At 37.8% G+C, this 20,553-nt stretch overlaps 1 protein-coding gene across 5 annotated transcripts in view; it reads left to right on the top strand.

Moving 5' to 3' along the window:
• Positions 1-20,553, top strand: part of EPS15 (epidermal growth factor receptor pathway substrate 15) — a 176,969-nt gene that overhangs the window by 117,816 nt on the left and 38,600 nt on the right. For all 5 annotated transcript variants that reach the window (XM_064281947.1, XM_064281949.1, XM_064281950.1 and 2 more), the window contains 2 exons: positions 2,890-3,051; positions 6,602-6,799. In XM_064281947.1, the coding sequence (XP_064138017.1) occupies positions 2,890-3,051; positions 6,602-6,799 (360 nt within the window). The remainder of the gene's footprint in view (positions 1-2,889; positions 3,052-6,601; positions 6,800-20,553) is intronic.

Here is a 20,553-nt window from a genome sequence, read left to right as displayed (position 1 = left end):
GGTACCTAGCACACTGTAAGCACTATTGAAGCATTTGCTATTATGATGATGATGTTATTTGTGTAATTCATGCAATAACTCAGAGGCCTTCTTCTAAGTTTTTTTTCTTAGATTTTTATTCTGAGGAATGATTATTGAGACCTTTGATTAGTGTGTTATTAAGAAGGTATTGTTTTTAGGAACTTGTGTTCACAATTCTGCTTCACCCTCTTCAAGCTGTTTGCCCATCTCCTGCTGACACATACCTTAGAGTTATCAACCCCTTCTCCTTTCTCATCTATGGTTCCAGTGGTGAATTAAGCTCTAATTTCCTAAGATATCCTCTATATGTAATGAATTAACCTTTCTCCTGTTCATCTACAGTGGTGCTAGTAAGGTACCATTCTTGGGATATTTGAGAAAATACTAATTCAAATGATTTTCTGTAGTTAGATGAAGAACTCTAATTGTCAGAGAGTACATAAATCAAGCCATCTCGACTGTTGTGTTTCCTGGAGTAATGATGATGGTAATGGCTGCTTTTCTCTATCTACCAAGGTTTACCTTGTTTATCTCTTTAGTCCTTATTAAGCATAAGATCTGCCACATAGATGAATAAATAAATCCAACGTATTTAAGATGGGTTGTCTTTTTGTTTTGTTTTCTTTCAAAAAATCACTCCCTACCCTGAGATCTTCATTTTCTTCTACACATTTCAAAATTTTGTCTTTCACATTTAGGTCTATAATTTAACAGTTTACTTTTCTGTTTGGTATGAATTAGAGACTTACTTTAAAAAGGTTTTTTTTTTTATATATATGTTTATTCTCAGCACCATTTACTGAATCATTCCTTTTCCACGAGTCAGTTGTAATACCATGTCTTTGCATTAGTTTTCCTGTATAGCCAGTTTTTTTGTGTATGCCTAGGTCTAAATTTTCTTTTTCTGCTCCTTTGATCTATTTATCTATCCTTGCATTAATACCTGTCTTATTTTAACTTTCTAATAATTCATGATATCTTTTTTTTTCAGTAGGATAGGAGCCCTGGTGGCATAGCAGTTAAGTGTTCAGCTGCTAACCCAAAAGGTCATCAGTTCAAATCCACCAGCCACTCCTTGAAATCCCTTTTTGGCAGTTCTGTTTTGTCATGAAGGGTTATTACTATAAGTCGAAATTGACTGGATGGCAGTGGGTTAGGGGTTTTTTTGATAGTAGGATAAGTTTTTCTACATTTTGTAGTGCTATTTTTATTTCTTTAGCTCTCCCAAATATAGAATCAACCTATCAGATTCTTTAAAAACCCTATTAGGGTTTTCATTAGAATTATAGACTAGTTAGGAGAGAATTGATAACTTTATGATTCATTTATTCATTCGTCATTCACTGAATATTTATGGAGTGCCTCCTGTTTTCTGGAAACTGGTGATACAGCATTGAACAAAACTTACAAATGTCCCTGCATTCATGGAGCATACATTCTAGTGGAAGGAGATAGACAATAAAGAAGGTAAATAAATTATACAGTTTTAACCAAAAATTGGAAATAATCAACTGGTATATGCAGACAATGGAGTACTATCGGTAATAAAAAGAAACAAACTACTTATACATGTACCAACACAGAAGAATCCCAAAAATACCATGCGAGGTGAAAGAACCCCAGATACATTAGACTGCGTATTGTATGACTCCATTTATGTGATATTTCTATAAAAGGCAAAACTATAGCTATAGAAGGTAAGTCATTGGTTGCCCAGAGCTTGAGGTGGGCACGAGGATTGACTTAGAAGAATGTGAGGGAACTTTCTGGGGGTGATGGAATTGCTCTTAAATTGGTTTGTGGTGATGGTTACACAACCCTGTGAATATACTAAAAACCATTGAATTGTACAGTTTTTAAGTGGTTAAATTTTATGGTATGTGAATTATCTCAAGAAAGATGTTAGAAAAAATTTAATAAAATTATATGCTATATCTGAAGGGAAATAGGAGTGGGCCAGGCAGGTGGTGTGGTCTGGAAGGCTCATTGAGAAGGTAACAGTTGAGCAGAGAGTTGAAGGAAGTGAGGAATTGAGCCTTGTGGGTATCTGGGGAAAGAACTTTCTAGGAAGAGGGAATAATCAGTGAAAGATCCTGAGTAGGGAGCATATCTGGTATGTTTGGGGAGTAGCAGTGTTGCTGAAATAGTGAGCAAGGGAGAGAGCAGTAAGAATTGAAGTTGGAACATGGGATCATGTAGGGCCATAGAGGCCATTGTAAGGACTTTGGCTTTTACAGTGAGTGAGATGGAGAGTCAACACAGTGTTTTGAATAGAGGAGTGATATGATCCAATGTAGCTTTTCAACAGTGGTTGAAGTGCTGAAAGTAGACTGAAAGGTAACATGAGTGGAAGCAGGGAAACCATTTAGAAGACAGCAGTCCAGGAGACAGACGAGTGACTTGGACCAGAGTTGAAGCCGTGGTGGTAGTCAGTAGTGGTCCCTTTCTGAATATATTTTGAAGGAAAAGGTTTCTATCTGGATTTACCAACAGATTGGAGACAAAATGTGAGAGAGAGGGGGCAAAGAAGATGCTATTTCTATTGGCCAAAGAGACTGAGGGGGAGGATGACTGAGGGTAAAGCAGAATGTCGGGAATATACCGGGAGTTCTGTTTTGAGCGTGTTAAGAGAAGTCCATCAGACATCCAAGGACATATTTGAGTAATCGAATGGGGTATTAAAATCTAGCGTATAGCGAAGAGGTTCTCAAGTAAAGATTGTGTTTAAAGCTATGATGAGCTCTCCAATCTGTCAATACAGTGTACTTAATAAAGCAAGACTTTATTTCTCCTTCAGATAAACTCTTTTATTTGTTAACCTCCCTTCCAAAGTGAAGAAATATGTTAATTAATTTGCTTGTGTTTTAGGATCTTCAAGATGAAGTTCAAAGAGAAAGTACTAATCTGCAAAAGCTACAGGCCCAGAAACAGCAAGTACAGGAACTCCTTGATGAACTGGATGAGCAGAAAGCCCAGCTGGAGGAGCAGCTAAAGGAAGTCAGAAAGAAATGCGCTGAGGAAGCTCAGCTGGTAAAGTCTGCTTGTTCACTGCTGCCTGCATCTGTACCTTAGTTGCTTTTCCTACCTTAAGGGAAGATCCTCTGCATTTTGTTGTTGCTGTTAGGTAGCAGTCTAGTCAGCAGTTGGGCACTTGAGGGAGGTAGAGTAAGTTTCATCCAGAAATTATGGACTATCTTTAGGGGAAATAGCAGAGCATTTAAATCTACTATTTTTCCGAAATTTTGAAAATACGGTATGTATCCATTGCTCATCTGTCAGTTTGTTGTACTGTGGCAGCTTGTGTATTACTGTGATGCTGAAAGCTATGCCACTGGTATTTCAAATACCAGCAAGGCCATGCATAGGTTTCAGCAGAGCTTCCAGACTAGGACAGATTAAGTAGAAGGACCTGGCGATCTACTTCCAAAAAAAATTGGCCATTGAAAATATTACGAATAGCAGCAGAACATTGTCTGATAAAGTGCCAGAAGATGAGCCCCTCAAGTTGGAAGGCACTCAGAATACAATTGGGGAAGAGCTGCATCCTCAAAGTAGAGTCAGCCTTGTTGACATAGATGGAGTAAAACTTTGGCTGATATGGCACGACTCAAAATGAGAAGAAACAGCTACAAACATGCATTAGTAAACGGAATGTGGAATGTATGAAATATGAATCTAGGAAAATTGGAACTCATCAAAAATGAAGCAGAATGCATAAAGGTTGATACCCTAGGCATTAGTGAGCACAAACGGACTGGTATTGGCCATTTTTAATCAGACAGTCATGTGCTCTAATAAGTCAGGAATGACAACTTGAAAAGGAATGGCATTGCATTCATCGTCAAAAAGAACATTTCAGGATCTATCCTGAAGTAGGATGCTGTCAGTGATAGGATAATATCCATGAGCCCATAAGGAAGACCAGTTAATACGACTATTACTCAAATGTATGCACCAACCACTAAGGCCAAAGATGAAAAAATTGAAGATTTTTATGACCTTCTGCAATCTGAAATTGATCAAACATGCAGTCAAGATGTGTTGATAATTACTTGTAACTGGAATGTGAAAGTTGGAAATGAAGAGAGATCGGTATTGGAAAATATAGCCTTCGTGATAGAAACAATGCCAGAGATTGCATGATAGAATTTTCCAAGACCAACAACTTCTTCATTGCAAATAACGTTTTTTCAACAACATAAATGGTGACTATACACGTGGACCTCACCAGATGGAATGGACAGGAATCAAATCGACTACATCTGTGGAAAGAGAAGATGGAAAAGCTCAACATCATCAGTCAGAACAAGGCCAGGGGCCTACTGCAGAACAGACCATCAATTGGTCATTTGTAAGTTCAAGTGGAAGCTGAAGAAATTTAAAACAAGTCCAATAGAGTCTAAGTACGACTTTCAGTATATCTCACCTGAATTTAGAGAATCTCTAGAATAGATTTGATGAACTGAACATGAATAACCAAAGACCAGATGAGTCGTGGAATAACATCAGAGAGATCATACATGAAAAACAAGTGGTCATTATAAAGGCAGAAGTAAAGAAAGAAAAGACCAAAATGGATGTCAGAAGAGGCTCTGGAAATTGCTTTTGAATGCACAGCAGCTAAAGCATATGGAAGAAATGATGAAATAAAAGAGCTCAACAGAAGATTTCAAAGGGCGATTTGAGAAGACAGAGTATTGTAATGAAATGTGCAAAGACATGGGGTTAGAAAACCAAAAGGAAAGAACACGCTCAGCATTTCTCAAGCTAAAAGAACTGAAGAAAAAAATTCAGCTTCGAGTTGCAATATTGAAGAATTCTACAGGGAAAGTATTGAATGGCGTAGAAAATATCAAAAGAAGATGGAAGGAATAACTCAGAGTCACTATACCCAAAAGAATTGGTCAACACTCACCCATTTCAAGGCGTAGCATATGATCAAGAACCAATGGTATTGAGGGAAGAAGTACAAGCTGCGCTGAAGGCATTGGTGAAAAACAAAAAAGAAGGCTCTAGGAATTGATGGAATACCGATTGGAATGTTTCAACAAATGGATTCATCTATGTCAAGGAATTCGGAAAATAGCTACTTGGCCAACTTACTGGAACAGATTTGTATTTGTGCCCATTCCGAAGAAAGGTGATCCAACAGAATGCAAAAATTATTGAACAATATCATTACTATCACACATAAGTAAAATTTTGCTAAAGATCATCCAAAAGCAGTTGGCAGCAGTACATTGACAGGGAACTGCCAGAAATTCTAGCCAGATTCCCAAGAGGACATGGAACGAGGGATATCATTGCTGATGTCAGATGAATCTTGGCTGAAAGCAGAGAATACCGGAAAGATGTGTTTTATTAGCTATGCAAAGAAATTCGACTGTATAGATCATAACAAATTATGGATGACATTGTGAAGAATGGAAATTCCAGAACACTTAATTGTGCTCATGCAGAACCTGTACATACAGACCAAGAGGCAGTCATTCATACAGAACAAGGGAATTCTGTGTGGTTTAAAATCAGGAAAGGCATGAGTCAGGGTTGAATCCTTTCACTATACTTATTCAATCTGTATGCTGACCAAATATCCGAGAAGCTGGACTATATGAAGAAGGATGCAGCATCAGGACTAGAGGAAGACTCATTAACAACCCGCATTATGCGGGTGACACAAGTTGCTTGCTGAAAATGAAGAGAACTTGAAACACTTAATGTTGAAGATCAAAGATTGCATCCTTCAGAATGGATTACACCTTAAAGAAAACAAAAGTTCTCACAACTGAACCAATAAGCACTATCATGATAAATGGAGAAAATATTGAACTTGTCAAGGATTTCATTTTCCTCGGATCCACAGTTAACACCCATGGAAGCAGCAGTCAAGAAAACAAATGACGCACTGCATTGGGCAAATCTGCTACAAAGCAAAAGACCTCTTTCAGGTGTTAAAAAGCAAAGACATCACTCTGAAGACTAAGGTACACCTGACCCAAGCCATGGCATTGCCTCATATTCATGTGAACACTGAACAATGAATGAGGAAGACCAAAGAAGAATTGATGCCTTTCAATTATGGTATTAGTGAAGAATGTTGAATATGTGATGGACTGCCAGAAGAATAAACAAATCTATCTTGGAAGAAATACAACCAGAATGTTCCTTAGAAGCAAGGATGGTGAGACTTTGTCTCACATCCTTTGGACATGTTATCAGGAGGGAACAGTCCCTGGAGAAAATCATCATGCGTGGTAAAGTTAGAGGGTCAGCGAAAAAGAGGAAGACCCACAATGAGATGGACTGACACAGCGGCTGCAACAACAGGCTCAAACATAACAACAATTTGAGGATACTGTGGGACCAGTACTGTTTTGTTCTGTTGTACATCAGGTCACTGAGTTGGAACCAACTCAGCCATACCTCTGCTTCACATTTCCTCTATCCCACCCCCAGTTGCCCTTCTCAAACATCAGAAACAAACACCAAAAAAAAGTAAGCTAAACAATGAAAGTACTAAATTATGGAACATTTTAATGACATTTCTTCCTTTTTCTTCCCAATCATTTCTGTATTGTAGATCTCTTCTCTGAAAGCTGAATTAACTAGTCAAGAATCACAGATCTCCACTTATGAGGAAGAACTGGCAAAAGCCAGAGAAGAGCTGAACCGCTTACAGCAAGAGACAGCAGAATTAGAGGAGAGTGTGGAGTCAGGGAAGGCTCACCTGGCACCTCTTCAGCAGCATCTACAAGATTCACAACAGGAAATCAGTTCAGTAAGTCTTTGTGGGACGTGAGAAATAAGCTCAGATGGGCTCTCCTATATATAACCTTTTGATTCTTTCTTAACTTTTTTTTTTATACTTTTTATTGTGCTTTAAGTGAAAGTTTACAAATCAAGTCAGTCTCTCACATAAACTTACATACACCTTGCTACATACTGCCAATTACTCTCCTCCAATGAGACAGCCCACTCTCTCCCTCCACTCTCTCTTTTAGTGTCCATCTTGCCAGCTTCTAACATCCTCTACCCTCTCATCTCTCCTTCAGGTAGGAGATGTGAACATAGTCTGAAGTGTCCACCTGATCCAAGAAACTCACTCCTCACCAGCATCCCTCTCCAACCCATTGTCCAGTCCAATCCATGTCTGAAGAGTTGGCTTTGGGAATGGTTCCTGTCCTGGGCCAACAGAAGGTCTGGGGGCCGTGACCACTGGGGTCCTTCTAGTCTCAGTCAGACCCTTAAGTCCGGTCTTATGAGAATTTGGGATCTGCATCCCACTGCTCTCCTGCTCCCTCAGGGGTTCTCTCTTATGTTCCCCGTCAGGGCAGTCATCAGTTGTAGCCGGGCACCATCTAGTTTTCTGGTCTCAGGATGATGTAGTCTCTGGTTCATGTGGCCCTTTCTGTCTCTTGGGCTCGTAATCACCTTGTGTCCTTGGTGTTCTTCATTCTCCTTTGATCCAGGTGGGTTGAGACCAATTGATGCATCTTAGATGGCTGCTTGCTAGCGTTTAAGACCCCAGATGCCACTCTTCAAGGTGGGATGCAGAATGTTTTCTAAATAGATTTTATTATGCCAGTTGACCTAGATGTCCCCTGAAACCATGGTCCCCAGACCCCTGCCCCTGCTATGCTGGCTTTCGAAGCATTCAGTTTATTCAGGAAACTTCTTTGCTTTTGGTTTAGTCCAATTGTGCTGACCTACCCTGTACTGAGTGTTGTCCTTCCCTTCACCTAAAGTAGTTCTTATCTACTATCTAATTAATAAATACTCCTGTCCCAACTTCTCTCCCTCCCCGTCATAACAACAAGTGAATACGTTCTTCTCAGTTTAAACTATTTCTCAAGTACTTATCATAGTGGTCTTATGTAATATTTGTCCTTTTGCAACTGACTAATTTCACTCAGCATAATGCCTTCCAGGTTCCTCCATGTTATGAAATGTTTCACAGATTCCTCACTGTTCTTTATCGATGCGTAGTATTCCATTGAGTGAATATACCATAATTTATTTATCCATTCATCTGCTGATGGGCACCTTGGTTGCTTCCATCTCTTTGCTATCGTAAACAGTGCTATGCATATGTCTGTTTGTGTAAAGACTCTTATTTCTCTAGGATATATTCCAAGGAGTGGGATTGCTGGATCGTAAGGTAGTTCTGTTTCTAGCTTTTTAAGGAAGCGCCAAACTGATTTCCTAAGTGGGTGTACCATTTGACATTCCCATCAGCAGTGTATAAGTGTTCCAGTCTCTCCACAGCCTCTCCAACATTTATTATTTTGTGTTTTTTGGATTAATGCCAGCCATGTTGGAGTGAGATGAAATCTCATGGTAGTTTTGATCTGCATTTCTCTAATGGCTAATGATCGTGAACATTTCCTCATATATCTGTTTTTTACCTGAATGTCTTCTTTAGTGAAGTGTCTATTCATCTTTTTTTTCCCAGTTTTTAATAGGGTTATTTGTCTTTTTGTAGTTGAGTTTTTGCAGTATCATGTACATTTTAGAGATCAGGCGCTGATCAGAAATGTCATAGCTAAAAACTTTTTCCCAGTCTGTCTTTTTACTCTTTTGGTGAAGTCTTTGGATGAGCATAGGTGTTTGATTTTAAGGAGCTCCCAGTTATCTAGTTTTTCTTCTACATTCTTTATAATGTTTTGTGTACTGTTTATGCCATGTATTAGGGCTCCTAACATTGTCCCTATTTTTTCTTCCATGATCTTTATCATTTTAGATTTTATATTTAGGTCTTTGATCCATTTTGAGTTAGTTTTTGTGCATGGAGTGAGGTGTGGGTCTTGTTTCATTTTTTTGCAGATGGATATCCAGTTCTGCCAGCACCATTTGTTTAAAAGACTGTCTTTTCTGCAGTTAACTGTTTTGGGGCCTTTGTCAAATATCAACTGCTCATATGTAGATGGATTTATGTCTGGATTCTCAATTCTGTTCCATTGGTCCATGTATCTGTTGTCGTACCAGTACCATGCTGTTTTGACTACTGTGGCATTATAATAGGTTCTAAAATCAGGTAAAGTAAGGCCTCCCACCTTGTTCTTCTTCTTCAGTGATGCCTTATTTATCTGGGGCCTCTTTCCCTTCCATATGAAGTTGGTGATTTGTTTCTCCATCTCATTAAAGAATGTCATCGGGATTTGGATCGGAATTGCATTAAATGTATAGATTGCTTTTTGGTAGAATAGATATTTTTATACTGTTAAGTCTTCCTATCCATGGGCAAGGTACGTTTTTCCACTTAGGTAAGCCTCTTTTGGTTTCTTGCAAAAGTGTACTATAGTTTTCTTTGTATAAGCCTTTTACATCTCTGGTAAGATTTATTCCTAAGTATTTTATTTTCTTGGGAGCGACTGTAAACGGCATTGATTTGGTGATTTCCTCTTCTGTGTTCTTTTTGTTGGTGTAGAAGAATCCAACTGATTTTTGTATGTTTATCTTGTATCCTGATACTCTGCTGAACTCTTCTATTAGCTTCAGTAGATTTCTGGAGGATTCTTTAGGGTTTTCTGTATATAAGATCATGTCATCTGCAAATGGAGATACTTTGTCTTCTTCCTTGATGATCTGGGTGCCCTTTATTTCTTTATTTAGCCTAATTTCTCTGGCTCGGACCTCCAACACAATGATGAATAAGAGCAGTGATAAAGGGCATCCTTGTCTGGCTCCCAATCTCAATGGGAAGGCTTTCAGGCTCTCTCCATTTAGGGTGATGTTGGTTGTTGGCTTTGTATAAATGCCCTTTATTATGTTGAGGAATTTTCCTTCTATTCCTATTTCCTGAGAGTTTTTATCATGAATGAGTGTTGAACTTTGTCAAATGCCTTTTCTGCATCAATTGATAAAATCATGTGATTCTTGTCTTTTGTTTTATTTATGTGGTGGATTACATTAATTGTTTTTCTAATGTTGAACCCATCCCTGCATAGCTGATATGAATCCCACTTGGTCATGGTGAATTATTTTTTTGATGTGTTGTTGGATTCTATTGGCTAGAATTTTGTTGAGAATTTTTCTATCTACGTTCATGAGGGATATAGGTCTATAATTTTCTTTTCTTGTGGTGTCTTTACCTGGTTTTGGTATCAGGGATATGGTGGCTTCTTAGAATGAGCTTGGTAGTATTCTGTCCTTTTGTATGCTCTGAAATACCTTTAGTAGTAGTGGTGTTAACTCTTCTCTGAAAGTTTGGTAGAACTCTGCAGTGAAGCCATCTGGACCAGGGCTTTTTTTTGTTGGGAGTTTTTTGATTACCTTTTCAATCTCTTCTTTCGTTATGGGTCTATTTATTTGTTCTACCTCTGTTTGTGTTAGTTTAGGTAGGTAGTGTGTTTTTAGGAATTCATCCATTTCTTCTAGGTTTTCAAATTTGTTTAAGTATAGTTCTTCATAGTAATCTGATATGATTCTTTTAATTTCAGTTGGGTCTGTTGTGATATCGCCCATCTCATTTCTTATTCGGGTTATTTGCTTCCTCTCCTGTTTTTCTTTTGTCAGTTTGGCTGGTGGTTTATCAATTTTGTTGATTTTTTTCAAAAAAACAGCTTTTGGTCTTGTTAACTCGTTCAATTGTTTTTCTGTTTTCTGTTTCATTTAGGTCTTCTCTAATTTTTATTATTTGTTTTCTTTTGGTGCCTGAGGGTTTCTTTTGTTGCTGTCTTTCTGTTTGTTCAAGTTGTAGGGATAATTCTTTGATTTTGGCCCTTTCTTCTTTTTGGATGTATGCATTTATTGATATAAATTGGCCTCTGAGCACTGCTTTTGCTCTCTCCCAAAGGTTCTGATAGGAAGTGTTTTCATTCTCATTGGATTCTCTGAACTTCTTTATTCCATCCTTAATGTCTTCTATAATCGAGTCTTTTTTGAGCAAGGTATTGTTCAGTTTCCAAGTGTTTGATTTCTTTTCCCTTTCACTGATTTCCACTTTTATGGCCTTATGATCAGAGAAGATGCTTTGTAATATTTCAATGTTTTGGATTCTGCTAAGGCTTGCTTTATGACCTAATATCTGGTCTATTCTAGAGAATGTTCCATGTGCACTAGAAAAGTAAGTATTGTTGGTTGCTGTTGGGTGGAGTGTTCTGTATATGTCTACGAGGTCAAGTTGGTTGATGGTGGCATTTAGATCTTCTGTGTCTTTATTGAGGTTCTTTCTGGATGTCCTGTCCTTCACTGAAAGTGGTGTGTTGAAGTCTCCTACTATTATTGTGGAGCTGTCTATCTCACTTTTCTACGCTGATAGAGTTTGTTTTATGTATCTTGCAGCCCTGTCATTAGGTGCATAAATATTTAATATGGTTGTATCTTCTTGGTGTATGGTCCCGTTATTCATTATATAGTGTCCTTCCTTATCCTTTCTGATGGATTTAACTTTCAAGTGTATTTTGTCAGAAATTAATATTGCCACTCCTGCTCTTTTTTGATTATTGTTTGCTTGATACATTTTTTTCCATCCTTTGAGTTTTTGTTTGTTTGTGTCTGTAAGTCTAAGGTGTGTCTCTTGTAGACAGCATATAGACGGATCTTGTTTTTTTAATCCATTCTTCCACTCTCTGTCTCTTTATTGGTGCATTTAGCCCATTTACATTCAGGGTAATTATGGACAGGTATGAATTTAGTGCTATCATTTTGATGTCTTTTTTTGTGTGTTGTTGACAGTTTCTGTTTTCCCCTTAGTTTTATGTGCTGAGTAGATTATGTATTGTCCTTTCCTCATATTTGTTGTTGATTTTGTTTCTGCTGCGTCTGTATTTTTCCCTTGTATTTTATTTTGATAAGTAGGATACTTTGTCTCCTTCGTGGTTGCCTTACTATTTACCCCTATTTTTCTAAATTTAAACCTAACCTTTATTGCTTTGTATCGCCGTATCTTCCTCTCCATATGGAAGGTGTATGATTACATTCCTTTGTCCCTCTTTATTATTCCAGTGTTGTCTTCTTTTACATAATAACATCTCTATTACCCTGTTTTGAACTCTTTTTTATATAATCTTGCTTTGCTTTTTTGGATTTCCCTGTCTGGGTTGACTTCTGGTTGCTCTGCCCAGTGTTCTAGTCTTGGGTTGATATCTGATACTGATTTTCTAACCAGAGAACTCCCTTTAGTATTTCTTGTAGTTTTGGTTTGGCTTTTACGAATTCCCTCAACTTGTGTTTATCTGGAAATGTCTTAATTTCACCTTCATATTTAAGAGACAATTTGCTGGATATATGATTCTTGGCAGGTAATTTTTTCCCTTCAGTTTTTAAATATGTCATCCCATTGCCTTCTTCCCTGCATGGTTTCTGCCGAGTAGTCCAAGCTTATTCTTATCAGCTCTCCTTTGTAGGTGACCTTTCGTTTATCCCTCGCTGCTTTTATAGTTCTGTCTTCACCTTTGGTTTTGGCAAGTTTTATTATAATATGTCTGGGTGAGTTTCTTTTAAGATCTACCTTATGTGGAGATCGGTGAGCATCTTGGATAAATATCTTCTCATCTTTCACAATACCAGGGAAGTTTTCCACGAACAAATCTTCAGCAATTCTCTGTGTATTTTTTGTTATCCTTCCCTGTTCTGGTACTCCAATCACTTGTAGGTCATTTCTCTTGATAGGCTCCCACATGATTCTTAAGGTTTCTTCATTTTTTTAATCTTATTTTTCTTCAGATATTTTAGTGCCAAGTGATTTATCTTTGAGTTCAGAAATTCTAGCTCCTACTTGCTCCGTTCTGCTCCTGTCATAAGTTAAAACTGTCATGTATCTTGTGCACCTGATGGTTATCTTCAGGTTAGTAGTTAAGGCTTTGTAGTTAGATAGTCTATGTTTAAGTGCTGGCTCTGCCACTTAGTGAATCACTTTAATGTCATTCCGCATCTTTAAAATCAGAGAATTAATAATATTCCTACCTCTTAGGGCTGCTGTAAAGATTAAATGAAGCAAAACTTAAGAGGTATTTTTAGCATATTGTTTGGTACATAAATGCTCAATAAGTGTTGCTTATTTTTATAAATAATAACCCAGTGTCCTCCGTTTCGTGATTCTAATTTTGAAATCCATTTTGCTCATTTGGAAACATTTACTTTTTTAATTGGGAAGTTGTTACTTACAGAGATAAATGTATAGTAGTGTTGCCTTGGGTCCTGTGTGTAGATCCTTTTTTTTTTTTTTTTCTAGGCTTCCTTAAATGGAGAATAATATCTTATAGAATGGTAGGTGAGATGGTTAGATAGAGATCATGTTGCCATTCCTGTCATTTTGAACAAACTGAAGCCAAGGAAGGTTAAGTAACTTGCCCATGGTTACACAGCCTTAAGAAGAGCCACATCCTAGAATCCAGGTCTTTCAAGCCCAGTCCAGTTTTCTTGGTTAAATATTGTATATAATTAAGCCCTTTTTATATGCTTCCTTCTCCTACTTGTCTGGCAGATAAAATCTACTCACTCATCTTGTAGGACATAGCTTAAGCTGTTATTTCTTTATGGCATTTCCTGAGCCCTGCCTTCTTTGGGCCCACTTAGTACTCTATACTTCTGTCATTGCAATAGTAACATTTTCTCCTGTGTATTTGTTTATATGTCTGTCTCCCCAGCAGAGTGAGATTTTTGATTTAGGAACTTATACATATATTTTTTTTTATGTCTGCCACTTAGCACGGATCTTGTTGAGCATAAAAAACCAAACCAAACCCGTTGCCATCAAGTCGATTCTGACTCATAGTAATCCTTTAGTTATACAGTATACGTACTCAATAAACAGTAACCCAAAAGAAGGAATTATCCTAGTGAGAATGCTACCACAATGAATGGGTAGTCTTTAAAATAGCTTTCTTCTTTGCCTTTTTTTAAAGCAGTTTTTTTTTTTTTTTTTTAGGCATAATTGACATACCGTAAAACTCACCAATTTTAAGGGCTCAATTCAATGATTTTTTTTTCATTTATTTCATTTTTATTTATTTTTTTTATTAACTTTTATTAAGCCTCAAGTGAACGTTTACAAATCCAATCAGTCTGTCACATATAAGTTTACATACATCTTACTCCGTACTCCCACTTGCTCTCGCCCTCTTGAGTCAGCCCTTTCAGTCTCTCCTTTCGTGACAATTTTGCCAGCTTCCCTCTCTCTCTATCCTCCCATCCCCCCTCCAGACAAGAGTTGCCAGCACACTCTGAAGTGTCCACCTGAAATAATTAGCTCACTCTTCATCAGCATCTCTCTCCCCCCCGCTGACCAGTGCCTTTCATGTCTGATGAGTTGTCTTCGGGGATGGTTCCTGTCCTGTGCCAACAGAAGGTCTGGGGAGCATAGCCACCGGGATTCCTCTAGTCTCAGTCAGACCATTAAGTATGGTCTTTTTATGAGAATTTGGGGTCTGCATCCCACTGATCTCTTGTTCCCTCAGGAGTTCTCTGTTGTGCTCCCTGTCAGGGCAGTCATCGATTGTGGCCGGGCACCAACTAGTTCTTCTGGTCTCAGGATGATGTAGGTCTCTGGTTCACGTGCCTCTTTCTGTCTCTTGGGCTCTTAGTTGTTGTGTGACCTTGGTGTTCTTCATTTTCCTTTGCTCCAGGTGGGTTGAGACCAATTGTTGCATCTTAGATGGCCGCTTGTTAGCATTTAAGACCCCAGACGCCACATTTCAAAGTGGGATGCAGAATGTTTTCATAATAGAATTATTTTGCCAATTGACTTAGAAGTCCCCTCAAACCATGTTCCCCAGACCCCCGCCCCTGCTCCGCTTACCTTTGAAGCATTCATTTTATCCCGGAAACTTCTTTGCTTTTGGTCCAGTCCAATTGAGCTGACCTTCCATGTATTGAGTGTTGTCTTTCCTTTCACCCAAAGCAGTTCTTATCTACTGATAAATCAATAAAAACCCTCTCCCTCCCTCCCTCCCTCCCTCCCCCCTTCGTAACCACAAAAGTATGTGTTCTTCTCAGTTTTTACTATTTCTCAAGATCTTATAATAGTGGTCTTATACAATATTTGTCCTTTTGCCTCTGACTGATTTCGCTCAGCATAATGCCTTCCAGGTTCCTCCATGTTATGAAATGTTTCAGAGATTCGTCACTGTTCTTTATCGATGCGTAGTATTCCATTGTGTGAATGTACCACAATTTATTTACCCATTCATCCGTTGATGGACACCTTGGTTGCTTCCAGCTTTTTGCTATTGTAAACAGAGCTGCAATAAACATGGGTGTGCATATATCTGTTCCTGTGAAGGCTCTTGTATCTCTAGGGTGTATTTCGAGGAATGGGATTTCTGGGTTGTATGGTAGTTCTATTTCTAACTGTTTAAGATAACGCCAGATAGATTTCCAAAGTGGTTGTACCATTTTACATTCCCACCAGCAGTGTATAAGAGTTCCAATCTCTCCGCAGCCTCTCCAACATTTATTATTTTGTGTTTTTTGGATTAATGCCAGTCTAGTTGGTATGAGATGGAATCTCATCGTAGTTTTAATTTGCATTTCTCTAATGGCTAATGATCGAGAGCATTTTCTCATGTATCTGTTAGCTGCCTGAATATCTTCTTTAGTGAAATGTGTGTTCATATCCTTTGCCCACTTCTTGATTGGGTTGTTTGTCTTCTTGTGGTTGAGTTTTGACAGAATCATGTAGATTTTAGAGATCAGGCGCTGGTCGGAGATGTCATAGCTGAAAATTCTTTCCCAGTCTGTAGGTGGTCTTTTTACTCTTTTGGTGAAGTCTTTAGATGAGCATAGGTGTTTGATTTTTAGGAGCTCCCAGTTATCGGGTTTCTCTTCATCATTTTTGGTAATGTTTTGTATTCTGTTTATGCCTTGTATTAGGGCTCCTAAGGTTGTCCCTATTTTTTCTTCCATGATCTTTATTGTTTTAGTCTTTATGTTTAGGTCTTTGATCCACTTGGAGTTAGTTTTTATGCATGGTGAGAGGTATGGGTCCTGTTTCATTCTTTTGCAAATGGATATCCAGTTATGCCAGCACCATTTGTTAAAAAGACTATCTTTTCCCCAATTAACTGACACTGGGCCTTTGTCAAATATCAGCTGCTCATACATGGATGGATTTATATCTGGGTTCTCAATTCTGTTCCATTGGTCTATGTGCCTGTTGTTGTACCAGTACCAGGCTGTTTTGACTACTGTGGCTGTATAATAGGTTCTGAAATCAGGTAAAGTGAGGCCTCCCACTTTCTTCTTCTTTTTCAGTAATGCTTTGCTTATTCGGGGCTTCTTTCCCTTCCATATGAAATTGGTGATTTGTTTCTCTATCCCCTTAAAATATGACATTGGAATTTGGATCGGAAGTGCGTTAAATGTATAGATGGCTTTTGGTAGAATAGACATTTTTACTATGTTAAGTCTTCCTATCCATGAGCAAGGTATGTTTTTCCACTTAAGTATGTCCTTTTGAATTTCTTGTAGTAGAGCTTTGTAGTTTTCTTTGTATAGGTCTTTTACATCCTTGGTAAGATTTATTCCTAAGTATTTTATCTTCTTGGGGGCTACTGTGAATGGTATTGATCTGGTTATTTCCTCTTCGGTGTTCTTTTTGTTGATGTAGAGGAATCCAAGTGATTTTTGTATGTTTATTTTATAACCTGAGACTCTGCCAAACTCTTCTATTAGTTTCAGTAGTTTTCTGGAGGATTCCTTAGGGTTTTCTGGGTATAAGATCATGTCATCTGCAAATAGTGGTAACTTTACTTCCTCCTTGCCAATGCGGATACCTTTTATTTCTTTGTCTAGCCTAATTGCCCTGGCTAGGACTTCAAGTACGATGTTGAATTAGAGCGGTGATAAAGGGCATCCTTGTGTGGTTCCCGTTCTCAAGGGAAATGCTTTCAGGTTCTCTCCATTTAGAGTGATATTGGCTGTTGGCTTTGCATAGATGCCCTTTATTATGTTGAGGAATTTTCCCTCAATTCCTATTTTGGTAAGAGTTTTTATCATAAATGGGTGTTGGACTTTGTCAAATGCCTTTTCTGCATCAGTTGATAAGATCATGTGGTTTTTATCTTTTGTTTTATTTATGTGATGGATTATATTAATGGTTTTTCTGATATTAAACCAGCCTTGCATACCTGGTATAAATCCCACTTCATCATGGTGAATTATTTTTTTGATGTGTTGTTGGATTCTATTGGCTAGAATTTTGTTGAGAATTTTTGCATCTGTGTTCATGAAGGATATAGGTCTATAATTTTCTTTTTTTGTAATGTGTTTACCTGGTTTTGGTATCAGGGAGATGGTGGCTTCATAGAATGAGTTGGGTAGTATTCCGTCTTTTTCTATACTTTGAAATAGCTTCAGTAGTAATGGTGTTAAGTCTTCTCTGAAGGTTTGGTAGAACTCTGCAGTGAAGCCGTCCGGGCCAGGGCTTTTTTTTGTTGGAAGTTTTTTGATTACCGTTTCAATCTCTTTTTTTGTTATGGGTCTGTTTAGTTGTTCTACTTCTGAATGTGTTAGTTTAGGTAGGTAATGTTTTTCCAAGAATTTATCCATTTCTTCTAGGTTTTCAAATTTGTTAGAGTACAATTTTTCGTAGTAATGTGAAATGATTCTTTTAATTTCATTTGGTTCTGTTGTGATGTGGTCCTTCTCGTTTCTTATTCGGGTTATTTGTTTCCTTTCCTGTATTTCTTTAGTCAGTCTAGCGAATGGTTTATCAATTTTGTTAATTTTTTCGAAGAACCAGCTTTTGGCTTTGTTAATTCTTTCAATTGTTTTTCTGTTCTCTAATTCATTTAGTTCAGCTCTAATTTTTATTATTTGTTTTCTTCTGGTGCCTGACGGATTCTTTTGTTGCTCACTTTCTATTTGTTCAAGTTGTAGGGACAGTTCTCTGATTTTGGCTCTTTCTTCTTTTTGTATGTGTGCATTTATTGATATAAATTGGCCTCTGAGCACTGCTTTTGCTGTGTCCCAGAGGTTTTGATAGGAAGTATTTTCATTCTCGTTGCATTCTATGAATTTCCTTATTCCCTCCTTAATGTCTTCTATAACCCAGTCTTTTTTCAGGAGGGTATTGTTCATTTTCCAAGTATTTGATTTCTTTTCCCTAGTTTTTCTGTTATTGATTTCTAGTTTTATTGCCTTGTGGTCTGAGAAGATGCTTTGTAATATTTCGATATTTTGGACTCTGCAAAGGTTTGTTTTATGACCTAATGTGTGGTCTATTCTAGAGAATGTTCCATGTGCGCTAGAAAAAAAAAGTATACTTTGCAGCAATTGGGTGCAGAGTTCTGTTTAAGTCAATGAGGTCAAGTTGGTTGATTGTTTTAAGTAGATCTTCCGTGTCTCTATTGAGCTTCTTACTGGATGTCCTGTCCTTCTCCGAAAGTGGTGTGTTGAAGTCTCCTACTATAATTGTGGAGGTGTCTATCTCACTTTTCGGTTCTGTTAAAATTTGATTTATGTATCTTGCAGCCCTGTCATTGGGTGCATCAATATTTAATATGGTTATGTCTTCCTGATCAATTGTCCCTTTTATCATTATATAGTGTCCTTCTTTATCCTTTGTGATGGATTTAAGTCTAAAGTCTATTTTGTCAGCAATTAATATTGCTACTCCTCTTCTTTTTTGCTTATTGTTTGCTTGATATATTTTTTTCCATCCTTTGAGTTTTAGTTTGTTTGTGTCTCTAAGTCTAAGATGTGTCTCTTGTAGGCAGCATATAGATGGATCGTGTTTCTTTATCCAGTCCGTGACTCTTTGTCTCTTTATTGGTGCATTTAGTCCATTTACATTCAGCGTAATTATAGATAAATAAGTTTTTAGTGCTATCATTTTGATGCCTTTTCATGTGTGTTGTTGGCCATTTCATTTTTCCACATACTTTTTTGTGCTGAGATGTTTTGCTTTGTAAATTGTGAGATCCTCATTTTCATAGTGTTTGACTTTATGTTAGTTGAGTCGTTACACGTTTTTCTTGGCTTTTGTCTTGAGTTATGGAGTTGTTATACCTTTTTGTGGTTACCTTATTATTTACCCCTATTTTTGTAAAAACCTAACTTGTATCGTTCTATATCGCCTTGTATCACTCTCCATCTGGCAGTTCAATGCCTCCTGTATTTAGTCCCTCTTTTTGATTATTGTGATCTTTTACCTATTGACTTCCATGATTCCCTGTTATGTGTATTTTTTTTTTTTTTAATTAATCTTAATTTGTTTTTGTGATTTCCCTATTTGAGTTGATATCAGGACGTTCTCTTTTGTGACCTTGTATTGTGCTGGTATCTGATATTATTGGTTTTCTGACCAAACAATATCCTTTAGTATTTCTTGTAGCTTTGCTTTGGTTTTTGCAAATTCTCTAAACTTGTGTTTATCTGTAAATATCTTAATTTCGCCTTCATATTTCAGAGAGAGTTTTGCTGGATATATGATCCTTGGCTGGCAGTTTTTCTCCTTCAGTGCTCTGTATATGTCGTCCCATTCCCTTCTTGCCTGCATGGTTTCTGCTGAGTAGTCTGAACTTATTCTTACTGATTCTCCCTTGAAGGAAACCTTTCTTTTCTCCCTGGCAGCTTTTAAAATTTTCTGTTTATCTTTGGTTTTGGCGAGTTTGATGATAATATGTCTTGGTGTTTTTCTTTTTGGATCAATCTTAAATGGGGTTCGATGAGCATCTTGGATAGATATCCTTTCGTCTTTCATGATGTCAGGGAAGTTTTGTGTCAGGAGTTCTTCAACTATTTTCACCGTGTTTTCTGTCCCCCCTCCCTGTTCTGGGACTCCAGTCACCCGCAAGTTATCCTTCTTGATAGAGTCCCACATGATTCTTAGGGTTTCTTCATTTTTTTAATTCTTTTATCTGATTTTTTTCAGCTATGTTGGTGTTGATTCCCTGGTCCTCCAGATGTCCCAGTCTGTATTCTAATTGCTCGAGTCTGCTCCTCTGACTTGCTGTTGCGTTGTCTAATTCTGTAATTTTATTGTTAATCTTTTGGATTTCTACATGCTGTCTCTCTGTGGATTCTTGGCAACTTATTAATTTTTCCACTATGTTCTTGAATAATCCTTTTGAGTTCTTCAACAGTTTTATCAGTGTGTTCCTTGGCTTTTTCTGCAGTTTGCCTTATTTCGTTTGTGATGTCTTGAAGCATTCTGTAAATTAGTTTTTTATATTCTGTATCTGATAATTCCAGGATTGTATCTTCATTTGGGAAAGATTTTGATTCTTTTGTTTCGGGGGTTGGAGAAGCTGTCATGGTCTGCTTCTTTATGTGGTTTGATATGGACTGCTGTCTCCGATCCATTACTGGGAAACTAGTTTTTCCAGAAAATCCGCTAAAAAAAAATGCAGTCAGTTCCCTATCAGAGTTCTCCCTCTGGCTCAGGCTATTCGGATGTTAATGAAGCTGCCTGGGGAGAGTGGGGGAGGGATCAGAGAGATAGGAGAGTAGCACCTCAGAAGATAGCTAGAGTTGCTTGTCTTGCTTGGAATGACTATTATATCTGAGATTCCCACGGGGCACGTCGCCTATGTGTGCTGGCTGTGTGGAGATTGCCCCCCAGGGGTCTGGCTCGCTGGAGTCACGGTC

This window comes from Loxodonta africana, chromosome 3, assembly GCF_030014295.1.
Source record: "Loxodonta africana isolate mLoxAfr1 chromosome 3, mLoxAfr1.hap2, whole genome shotgun sequence".
Classification (NCBI taxonomy): Eukaryota; Metazoa; Chordata; class Mammalia; order Proboscidea; family Elephantidae; genus Loxodonta; species Loxodonta africana.
Note: the sequence above shows the minus strand (reverse complement) of the source record. Positions and strands in the feature narration are given on the sequence as shown.